The 12721-nt window shown below is 37.0% G+C and overlaps 1 protein-coding gene across 1 annotated transcript in view; it reads right to left on the bottom strand.

The window, feature by feature from the left end:
- REEP3 (receptor accessory protein 3) overlaps positions 1–12721 on the bottom strand; it is a 100202-nt gene that overhangs the window by 50777 nt on the left and 36704 nt on the right. The window contains exon 2 of the mRNA XM_027062099.2: positions 5442–5514. Within this exon, the coding sequence (XP_026917900.2) occupies positions 5442–5514 (73 nt within the window). The remainder of the gene's footprint in view (positions 1–5441; positions 5515–12721) is intronic.

Genomic DNA, 12721 nt, shown 5'->3' with positions numbered 1-12721 from the left:
CTAAATTAAAAGTAGATCAAAGTGGAAAAGAAACAAATAAACATGTGGTCTAACAAGACTAATTTTCAAAAATTCCATCTCAATCAGTGGGTTAACCTTTACACTTCCCAAATTAAAACCCTTGAATCAAATGAGTATTTTTAATCCAAAATATGAAAAGATGGCTGGGGAACACTTCTTGACAATAAAAAAAAAAAAGTACTTTATTGCATTTTTTCTCTTCTATATCCACTCTAAAACTAGTAAATAACTTCAGATTTTACCAATTGACAAGAACTATAAAGCTATATCACCCAAGTATTTAGGAAAAATTAGGTCACTTTCAAAACCAAGTCAATAGGGTTTTAGAGGGCTAGGTCCTTTTTTTTTTTTAAATGAGTTTATTTATTTATCTTGAGAGAGAAAATGCATGTGTGAGTGGGGGAGGAGCAGAGAGAGAGGAAGAGAGAGAGAATCCCAAGTAGGCTCTGCACTGTCAGTGCAGAGCCTGATGTGGGGCTCGAACCCCGAACCATGAGATCATGACCTGTGTTGAAGTCAGACTCTTAGCTGACTGAGCCATCCAGGCATCCGTAGAGGGCTATTTCTAAGCCTTTAAAAGAGTAATCTCCCAGAATTTTCCCTGTTCTTTGTTCTTGCTCACAGTAAATCTCTGTGATCAGACCAAATGTCTGATTTTGATTTTTAAGTGCTGTTAGCCAATCTTTTCATTGCCACGTTCTCCAACATTCTTAGAATAAGAACACGGTTTCCTAGAAAAGCTACAGCAATTACACACGACTTGGAAATAAACACTCTATTTTCAAGTCACGAGATGGTATAAACCTAAAAAAATTTGCAAAACCATACTAATTCTTCAGTAAGTTTACATTTCAATTACTGCAAGGCTGAAAGACTTTAAGTAGGCCATATCAGCCACACTATACAGGAAATTATATCCTAGGAAAGCTCTGTTTTAAAAATAGGCAAAGGAAGAAAGGAAGGTTGCCAAAATACACAGCACTTTCCATTTGTTTTGATTTGAGCACAGCATCTGTTTTATCAGGTGCAATCTACTGTTTGTAGGCTTAAGGGGAATGGTAGTAGTTAGGGTGGAAAGAAGTAAATTAATCTAAAATGTTTGCTTTCTGAAAACAATTTTGAAGTAGATATCAGTGGAATTTAGGTAACAACCAAATACCACAAAGACACTGAGCTTTGGGTTAAGTCAGACTGGACTGTGTACTCCTTAACCCAGCAGAATCAAAGCTGAGAACCTAGACCAATCCCCTTAAGAAATGTACATGTTCTTCAACTCTTCTTCCTTTTCTTATTCATTCATTCACTCACTCATTCATTTAAAAAATATTGAGTACCTATTATATATACCATGTACTGTTCTAGGTAGGGAAATGTATCAGTTAACAAAACAACCAAACTCTATGGAGCTGTTTCTGGTGGGGAGGACAAATACACATACAAATAATATAATATCAGATAATATAAAAGGCCATTAAAAATATAACAGGGAAATATGAAGGTTAACTTTACTAAGAAATTACCATATGCAAAACAAAATCAATTAGGATGGGATCACTATATAGGAAAACTTTCTGAGAATAGAGTTCTAATAAAACTGTTATAATCAAAGTTTATTTTTTTCAACGTTTTTTAATTTTTTTTATTTTTGGGACAGAGAAAGACAGAGCATGAACGGGGGAGGGGCAGAGAGAGAGGGAGACACAGAATCGGAAACAGGCTCCAGGCTCCGAGCCATCAGCCCAGAGCCCGACGTGGGGCTCGAACTCCCGGACCGCGAGATCGTGACCTGGCTGAAGTCGGACGCTTAACCGACTGCGCCACCCAGGCGCCCCAAAGTTTAAAGTAAGGCTAGGTGAGACTCAGCAAGATAATAATATTCAAACATTTTGTCAAAAGTAAATTTAGGTTTGGGCACCTGGGTGGCTCAGTGGGTTAAGTTTCCAACTCATGATTTTGGCTCAGGTCATGATCTCGAGGTTTGTGAGGCTGAGCTCTGCGATGGGCCCAGCATGGAGTGTGGAGCCTGCTTGGGATTCTCCCCCTCCGTCTGTCTTGTCCCCACTTGTGCAGGCACGTGCACGCACCCTGTCAAATTAATAAACCGAAAACAAAACAAAACAAAAGAACCCAAAAAACAACTAAATTTAGGTTGGAAATAGTTACCTGCCAACCCTTTCAAAACCTAATTTCATCTTTAGCCGTTCTGATCATAGTTGATTTCGATATGTAAGAGTCCTGCCCTAAGTACTGGTTAAACAGCCTCATTGCCCTTCTTTGAAAATATCCTTATTTTTGTGGCTCCTGGAGGTCTACTTTGGAAGCACATCCACTGGCTGGTTGTGAAAACTGTTTTACAAGCTAGAATCCTCACCTACTTTTGGTAGAAGAGACAGAATGAAATATTTGTAACAACATATCCAATCTGGTACACTTCCTGCCTTACTGTTCCATGTTACCCTGGGTAAGTCAATTTATTTCTCCAAGACTGTAACATCGAAACATTCTCCCTGACTTTATTTATTTATTTATTTATTTATTTATTTATTTATTTATTTATTTATTTAGTGAGGACCAGTGAGATATTATGGTATGCAGAAAAATGTCTCCCTACCCCAAAGATGTCCATGTCCTACCTAATTCCTAAAACCTGTGAGTATGTTACATGGTAAAGGAGTAATCAGGCTGCAGATGGAATTCATGTTGCTAATCAGCTGACCCTAAGATGCGAATAGGATTGTGGGTTACTCAGGTGGTCCCAAGGTAACCATAAGCATTCCTGTAAGTGGAATTGGGAGGCAGAAGAGAGAACTAGAGGGATGGAAATGTGAGAAGTTTCAGCTCAACGTTTCTGGCTTTGAAGCTGAGGAATAGAACCATTAGCCAAGGATGCAGGCAGCCTGTAGAAGCTAGAAAAGGTAAGGTAAAAGATTTTCCCTTAGAGACTCCAGAAAGAGTACAGCCCTGTAAATCCATTTCAGAGTTCTGTTCCCTAGGATGGTAAGAGAATAAATACATTTGGGTTGGTTTAAGCCAGTAAGTATTTGGCATTTTGTTATAGTAGCTATTGCAAACAATAATATATGAAAGTATTTTTGAAATTGGTAGGAAATCATATAAATGCAAATGTTTTAATATGATATCTCAGCTTGGTCTCTCTAGCAGCCTTGATGGCAGACAACTTGGTCACCACGTCTTCTGAGTTGTAGCACATTTCCTTGTCAAAAGCAAATGCCCTGCCTTCTGTTTCAATGCCTTACCATTTTTGCTTTTAGCTTTTTCATTTGTGGAGAGTTGATTACCATGTAATTATCAAACCAATTGCCTTTCTACTTCCCTAGTTTTTCGATCAGTTTGAATGAGAATGTTACTGGATTCTCGTCCAAAGGTTATCTTTAACTTATGAAGTAGAATTAAAATTTCAGGGTTAGAACCATTCTTATTCATCCCAAATTTATAGACTAATACAGGAATAAAAATCTGAGTGTTTATTAAGGATTCAAACACAGAAACCCATGTTTTTAAGTCTCTAAAAGATAATACTAACAAAGTTAAAGTGACACATAGTAAGAAATGGATTGGGGTGCCTGGGTGGCTCAGCTGAATAAGTGTCTGACTTTAGCTCAGGTCATGATATCATGGTTCATGGGTTTGAGCCCCGTGTTGGGCTCTGTGCTGACAGCTCAGGGCCTGGATCCTGCTTCCGATTCTGTGTATCCCTCCCTCTCTCTCTCTCTGCCCCTCTCCTGCTCGTACTCTGTCTGTCTCTCTTCCAAAAAATAAACAAACATTAAAAAAAATTAAAAAAATAAAGAAATGAATTAATATTTTATGATGGATCTTAGGCTAATCCCTAAACACCATCTTTTCTGTTCTTTTAGCATTAGTTTATAAATGACAGGCCTATTATAATTTATTATAACTTACATACTTTATTTATAACTTTGTATATTTATTTATAATTTATTATACCTTCATAATTCTTACTGTTACCCCCTTTTTATTTTAGGGCATGGTATCTGTGTGCCCACTGATATCTTTGTATCACTAGAGCTTCTCATATAAACTTCATTTTCAATTTGTACTTATTTCTTTTCCCAACAAAATCACCCAGATTTGGAGGGAAGACAGGAGTATACCGTAAGCACAGAAATATACACAAAGTCACACACAGGCACACGAGTTCTTATCCTGGGTTTATAATACTTTATAGGTGAAAAAATGGGCACAAAGTTGAGAAAATTCACCCTGTATTTAAACTGTAGAGCTAATCAGATTTAGAAAAAAAGATCTCCTTTAATAACAGTATGACAAACATTCCATATGAGGAGGAATGTATTGGCTGGTAGAGTTGACCCTTGAACAACACAGGTTTGAACTGTGTAGGTCCATTTACGCATAAATTTGTTTTACAGGCCTATTAACGTATTTTCTCTTCCCTATGATTTTTCTTAACCTCTTTTCTCTACCTTACTTTTCTCGTTTCAATGTTTATTTTTGCAAGAGAGGTGGGGGAGGGTCAGAGAGAGAGGGAGACACAGAATCTGAAGCAGGCTCTAGGCTCCCAGCTGTCAGCACAGAGCCAGATGCGGGGCTTGACTGCAGGGACCGACCTGAGATGAAGTCGGACGCTTATCTGACTGAGCCACCCAGGTGCCCCTCTAGTTTACTTTTAATATAGTACATAATACACATACATGTGTTTACCTTATGGGTAAGGCTTCTGATCAACAGTAGGCAATTAATAGTTAAGTTTTTGGGGAGTTAAAAATTATACTGCTGTCCGCCAGAGCCTGCTTGGATCCTCTGTCACCCTCTCTCTCTGCCCCTCCCCTGTTCACACACTCTCTCTTTCTCTCAAAAAATAAATAAACATTAAAAAAAAAAATTATACTCAGATTTTCCACTGCAGGGGAGGGGGAGGTTGGTGGCTCTAACCCCTGTGCTGTTCAAGGGTCAACTGTAGAGTCTGATTTAAGAAGAAAAAAGACTGCTATTGTCAGCAGTGATAAGACATCTGTATACTTAAATGAATTAAAAAGTGACAAACCAGTTATGAAAAAAGGAAAAGGTTTGGAGTAAGAAAGAACTATGTTCTCAGTGTACCTATAAATTCACAAGGCTAAAAACCAGACAGCCCCCTAACTTCTTATACTGGAACTGAGACAAAATGAGTAAGAGATCCAATTACTCACTGGATCATACACTTATTTAAATACCAACTGACAGTGAACTTTTTTTGAAACTCCACTTTGGAATTGTATTCAAAATTATTTTTAAAAGACTAACTTCATTAAACTCATATTCATGTAACATTTTTAACCAAAAACAGTATCCCAGCTATTTCTAAAATAATGATTTTCTTGTCTTGTATATCACAGATACATTAAGTTAGAATCAATCACTCATAAAACTATACTTACATATTCCTTCACGTTTTTTGTTTTCACAGCTTTGTATGAATAATATGCAGGATAAAGCATTCCAAACACCAACCTAAAAGTAAAAAGAATGAGAGATTAATCACATACAACAATGCTTTTGACAGCTCATGAAAATTTCACCTAATAGTAAAGCAGAAACTACATAGGAAATAAGCAATAATATAAATTTCTGTAAATGCATATTTGTGCAGACTAAATCTGCTCAGAAAGCAAAGTAAAAATACTTTTGTAACAAAAAGAGGATTTCAATATTCTAGGTATAGTATCACGGGAAAATCACCTTTAAAAAAAACTTTCTCTTTGTATACCTGAAACTAATAACACTGTTAATTATATTTGAATTTTATTTTTTAATTTTTACTTATTTAAAAAAAATTTTTTTAATGTTTATTCATTTTTTGATAGAGACAGACAGAGCGTGAGTGGGGGAGGGGCAGAGAGAGAGGGAGACACAGAATCCGAAGCAGGCTCCAGGCTCTGAGCTGTCAGAACAGAGCCCGATGTGGGGCTCGAACTCACGGACTGTGAGATCGTGACCTGAGCTGAAGTCAGACGCCTAACCGACTGAGCCATCCAGGGGCCCCTATATTTGAATTTTAAAATAAAACCTTTTTCATCACAAAAAATATGATTCCTCGAACATTTGGAAAAGGTAGAAAATCACCAAAAATAAAAATTGTCCCAACTCTCCCAGAGATAACTACAGGCAACATTTTACTGTATGCAAATCCTACTTTTTATCCACATGTAACATTCCCAAAATCTAAATATAACACATATGTACACGCACAACCTGTAATACAAAAGTGTCCTTTACTCCATGATTTTGAGAAGCACTGGCTTCTAATTATCAATAGTTGATATATTACAACATGCATTAAAATAGCTCTCTGTAAACATTTATAAAATACCTAAATCATTAACAGGACTTAATGCCATCTGTGAAGACTATTTCGCCAAATCCCAGACCCAACAGATATGTACAATCACACATAAAATGAAAGAACAGACATAGAGGTAGCATAACAGTATATATATGGTTTACAGTTGGCATTTTCATGTGACACATCATGGGATTTTTTTTTGCCCCCAAATATTCTATAGTGTGTATTCTTTTTTTTTTTTAATTTTTAATTACATTTATTTATTTTCGAGAGACAGAGTGAGACAGAGCACAAGCGAGGGAGGAGCCAAGAGAGAGGGAGACACAGAATCCGAAGCAGGCTCCAGGCTCTGAGCAAGGGTTCAGCACAGAGCCTGATGTGAGGCTCAAGTTCACGAACCATGAGATCATGACCTGACCCGAAGTCAGACACTTAACAGACTGAACCACCCAGGCGCCCCTACAGTGTGTATTCTTAATATGTTCATTACATTCCACATTGATATGCCCTTACTTTATTTAAATAATCCAATGTTAATAGGCTTTTGGTCAATTTCAGGGGTGTGCTACTGCACGTGACGTAAAAACATTTCACTTCCTGGTTGGGATGTTGCTGCTTCAAATAGTACATACGTTTTTACCTATTACCAAAATGCCCTCCAGAGAAGCAGTTGCACTTTGCATTCCTATACACTGCCAATCATGGGTATTATTATTATTATTATTATTATTATTGTTGTTGTTGTTGTTTTTAAAGTGTGCCAGATGTTTTAATATACATTCCTGAATAGCACTACACATGATTTTCTTTTCAAGTGTTTACTGGCCTTTTGATGCACAGGGTGTATGATATTTTGTTGTCTACTTTTTGGGTCTATTTAAAAAGAATCTTTTGGAATAGTTTTAATTTTATAGAAAGGTTGGGAATATACTATAGTTACCATAAGCTCTACATCATGTTTCCCCTAGACCTTGCATTAGCATGGTACATTTGCCACGATTAACAAACCAATATTGATATATTATTGACTAAAGTCCATCCTCTATTCAGATTTCCTTAGTTTTTACCTACTATCCTTTTTCTGTCCCAAGATCCCATTCAGGATAGCACCTTATGTTTACCTGTCATGTCTCCTTAGCTCCTCTTGGTTGTAAAAGAAAAACAATTTCTCAGATTTTTCTTTGGAAATGACCTTGACAGTTTCGAGGAGTATTACTCAAGAGTACTGGAGGAAGTCCCTTTACTGTAATTTGTCTGATGTTTTTCTCATGATTAAATCAAGGTATGGGTTTTGGGAGGAAGACCACAAGAGGTAAAGTACCATTTCCTCCTATCATATCAAGGACACACTATCGACATGAATTATCACTATTGATGTTAACCTTGACCACCTGGCTGAGGTAGTGTTTGTCAGACTTTAAACTGTAAGGTTACTCCCCACCTCACCCCTGTCCATTCTTTGGAAGAAAGCCACTATGCACAGGGCACACTTGAGCAGGGAATTGTGTTCTACCTTCTTGACAGTGGAATATCTATATGAATTATTTGGAATCTTTCTGCAAAGGAGATTAGTCTATTCTCCATTTATTTATTCAATGATCTGTTTATATCAACATGGACTCCTATATTTTTATTTTACACTTTGGATTCTAATCCAATAGTACTTCATTTTGTTGTTCAAGGCTTTGAACACTAACATCTTTCAGTTCGCTCCTGTGTCCCTCTGACAGACCTATAATTGTGAGGTTTTTTTTTGAGCAGTTTGCTACTTTCTGGCACTACATGATGCCCTGGGCTCATAATGTGTATTTCCTGACTCATTCTTACAATCAGTCATTTCTCCAAGGAGCCTTGGTTCTTCTCACTGGAGGATGGTATTTAAGACCAAGTTCTGGGGACAACATATGCTCACTGTTCCTGGAGTGTTGTAGCTTCTTTGTCTATTTTGCATATTAACCAATATTTGTCTAAGTTGTTATCTTTTGATTCTAAAGTTTGCTAAGATATGTGTTAAATTATGTTTGTTGGGCTGTCATTTAAAAAGATGCCACAGGCTAGATGGGTTAAGCAAAGATATTTATTTTCTCATAGTTTTGGAGGCTACAACAAGGCCAAGATCAAGGTGTCAGCAGGTTTGGTTTCTTTTGAGGTCCTTCTCCTTGGATTGTAATGGTCACTTTCTCACTGTGTCCTCATATGGTCATCCCTTGGACTGTGCAAACTTGGGTTATAAGAACACCAGTCATATTGGATTAAAACACTCTAAAGACTTCATTTTAACTTAATCACCTTAACTTTTTATCTCCAAATAGTTACATTCTGAGGTACTGGGGGTTAGGACTTTGACAAATGCATTTGGAAAGGGGACACAAGTCAGCCCTTAACATATATATTTATGACCTTAATGTATATATTTATGAGCTTTTATATTAAATAAGCTTTTCTTACACTGAGAATGAGTATTTACATTTCTATAATTTTAGTTCATTTATAGTTTATTTTTTTGCGGGGGGAGGGATAGTAAATCCCTGGTGACTTCATTACCCCTCAGAAAATGAACCCTGGGTTTGGGGCTGATGTCGCCAGTTTAGAGGAATAGCAAGTCTTCTGCTGGGGATTTTATTTTCACCAACTGGAAGCCACATCAGTAACAGTCTCTGTCTCACCTAACAACACTACTAGCAGGAGTCAATTCATAGGCTCTGGATATGGGATTTTTAGCTGTGCCACAGAACCTAGGGCTTTATGATTTAACACAGGGCACCCCCCCCCCAAAAAAAAAAGCACAGAGGCTATCTAACCTAGCTACTTCTGAGAAAGGGACCAACATTAAGAACTGAAGAACAAGAACACAATTTCCAGGTCTGTTGGGTGTTCATCCCCACTACTGACACGAGGTACAATCCCACAGTTAGTCATCATATTTCTAGCGTACGTATTCAAGTTATTTTAGTTCACCTTGTATTTCCCTTTAGAATTTGGATACAATCACCTCCTGCCATAGTCCCATGTCATCTTGTACCCCTGGATTTAAATTCAACATGAGACTCATTTCTGTCACCATTTGGATCTTGGACTCCTCCTTCCCCTGCTATAATATCCATCCAATCTCTAACCCAGTCCTGTTGGTTTTTCCTTGGTGAAAGTCCAAGTGTGCATCTTCCTGTTTTATTTTCAAACCCATGGCCAATGATACGTCTAGGCTCGTGCCATCTCATCTGACTTCCTGAAAAATTTCCCAACACATCCCTCTGGCTCCAATGTCAATTCAATCTTCCTAATACACCTACTGCACTGTCTTGCTTAAAGACTTCAATAGTTGGCCTCCATACCTCCTTGTTGACCAGCCCCTATAGCGGCTCATCAAAACATAATTTGAAAATCTCTTCCTTATAAAATCCATCTGTTCCAATATGGTTTTCTCAATATGCCTTTTTTTTTTTTTTTTACCTTACTCAATCCTTTTTTCTTCAAGAGCTACCTACCCCTTCATAGACTTCTAAATTGTTTTTTTTTAAGCGTGTGACTTTCCTTTTTTTTTTTAATTAAAAAATAAAATTTTAATGTTTGTTTTTGAGAGAGAGATAGAGACAGAGCACCAGCAGGGGAGGGGCAGAGAGAGAGGGAGACACAGAATCCGAAGCAGGCTCCAGGCTCTGAGCTGTCAGCACAGAGCCCTATGCGGGGCTCAAACCCACAAACTGTGAGATCATGACCTGAGCTGAAGTCAGACTCTTAACCAACTGAGCCACCCAGGCGCTCCTAAATTGTTTTGATTTTTAGAATGTGTCAGGATTAATCACTTTGCCTTTAGCATATTCTAGATTGTATTTTTTAAGGTAAGTGATTTCCAAAACAGGTATTTTCTCATATATAGTAAGGATTTGGTGCTAGTTTATACAATGCATATAGGTGCTTTACCTTTATGTTTTAACCTCTGTATTGAATAGAATCAGTCAAATGAATAAACACAATATCCCCTAACATCTCACTCTTGTAAGAGTAGAAAACAATAATGTATTTCAATTGGAACACAGGAAAGGCTAAATGTCTTAGTAAACAGTGGGACAATTTTTTAAGGACCACCACTATTATAATTTATTACTGCTCTAATGTGAATATTACTGAGTAATTTATTACTAACATCTGTAATATTTTCTAGGTTTTTTTTTTTTCTGGTTTATTTTCTTTAATATTGGGTCCTACTCTGGATGTTTGCAACATGGGAGGTCGGGCATAAAGCCAGAGTATGAGCACAGTGTATAAAATCAAATAGTTTATTTTAAAAGGCCACCTACAAAATAAACTCATGGTTTATAAAGAAAGTGTTTGCTACAAATAAAATTCACTCATAAATTTGAATACTGTTTCAGTTCTGGAGGCAGGAAGAAATAGTTACTCATTTCCTCTTAATCTTATTTCTGCCTAAAGAGGGAAAATTTTGCCAAAATACTCATGATACCCTTTCCTCCCACTAAGGTAAAGTTTTATATATGAACACTGGCTATATTGAAAATTCTGTACCTTTTTTTAAAAAGGAAATTTTATGAGAATGTAGTAATAGGGGTGGCCCTTATATCGTATTTCATGTATAGAAAATACCTGAAATAGCTATTTTCTGGACATATATTCAGACATAAATCCATCATTCACCAAAACTGTCCTAGAGAAGAACAGTGTATTCAAAGACCAGTCTCTGAAGCAACAAGGAGGAGTGCTCTTAGTACTAGAATAATATCCTTAATTTTTTTTTTAATGTTTATTTATTTTTGAGACAGAGAGAGACAGAGCATGAATGGGGGAGGGTCAGAGAGAGAAGACACAGAATCTGAAGCAGGCTCCAGGCTCTGAGCTCTCAGCACAGAGCCCGACGCGGGACTCGAACTCACGGACCTTAAGATCATGACCTGAGCCGAAGTCGGACGCTTAACCGACTGAGCCACCCAGGCGCCCCTAGAATAATATCCTTAATGCATAAAAGTTATCTGGATTTCATCAAATATTGATTAAAGCTTTTCCTTATTAAGATTCTAAACACAGTTTACTGTAGAATTTTTAGAAGATGTAAAATAGTAAAAAAAATGACAAAAATCACTAAGTAATCCCATTACTGAATGAACCATCTTTTCTGTTAAATGCCATTCCAAATATTTATATGTATTTGTTATAATTTTTATCAAATGGTCTCAAGTTTGACCTATCATTCTCTTAAATGCTTTAAAAAACCTTCAAGTACCAATAAAATTTTAATAACAAAACTGGCCAAGGGATTAATTTACATCTAAACAAGTCACAAAACACTAATTCCAAGGATTTAAACTTTATTGTCATTCTTTTAAGAAATGGTTATGAAAAATGAAAACTACAGTATAGAAACAGAATAGTATTAATATAACTTCCCTATACCTATCATCTACTTTTAAGAATTACTAACATTGGGGTACCTGGGTGGCTCAGTAGGTTAAGTGTCCAACATTGGCTCAGGTCATGATCTCACATTTCGTGGGTTCAAGCCCCACATAAGGCTCTCTGCTGTCAGCACAGAGCCCACTTTGGATCTTCTGTCCCCTTCTCTTTCTCTCTCTCTCTCCCCTTCCCTGGCTTGCACTCTCTCTCAAAAATAAATAAACATTAAAAAAATAATTAAAAAAAATCTTTAACATTAATCCTTAGCATTTTGGTATTTTCCAGTTTTTTCTATGATCTCTTTAAAGAACATTATTTTAAAATATAATTAACATATTTAAAGACAATATTTTAGAAACAATATTTTATAACCTAATTAAAACATAATTTAAACATAATTAACTGACATCTTAGGGCAGGATAAATATATACTCTTTCAGTAAATGTGATATTATAAGCCATTTTGTTACGTCTTTACATATCCTTAAAGAATGTCATTTAAAAAGTGCATGGTATGTATGGGGCACCTGCGTGGTTCAGTCAGTTAAGTGTCCGACTCTTCATTTTTGGCTTAGGTCAGCGTGCAGAGCCTGCTTGGGGTTTTCTCTCCCTCCCTTCCTCTTCCTCTCTCTTTCTCTGCCCCTCCCCTGCCAACATGTGCTCTCTCAAAATAAATACATAAACATAAAAAAACTACATGGTACGGGTGCCTGGGTGGGTCAGTTGGTTGAGCGTCCTACTTCAGGTCAGGTCGTGATCTCACGGTTCATGGGTTCCAGCCCGGAGTCAGGCTCTGTGCTGATGGCTCAGAGCCTGGAGCCTGCTTCAGATTCTGTGTCTCCCTCTCTCTCTGCCCCTACCCTGCTCACGCTCTGTCTCTGTCTCTCAAAAATAAATAAATGTAAAAAAAAAAAAAAATTAAAAAAAAAAAGACATGGTATAATATTAACTCATATGGATGAAAATCAT

The sequence above is a fragment of the Acinonyx jubatus genome, chromosome D2, assembly GCF_027475565.1.
Source record: "Acinonyx jubatus isolate Ajub_Pintada_27869175 chromosome D2, VMU_Ajub_asm_v1.0, whole genome shotgun sequence".
NCBI classification, from domain to species: Eukaryota; Metazoa; Chordata; class Mammalia; order Carnivora; family Felidae; genus Acinonyx; species Acinonyx jubatus.
The sequence above is the reverse complement of the archived record's forward strand: the minus strand, read 5'-3'. Positions and strand labels throughout refer to the sequence as shown.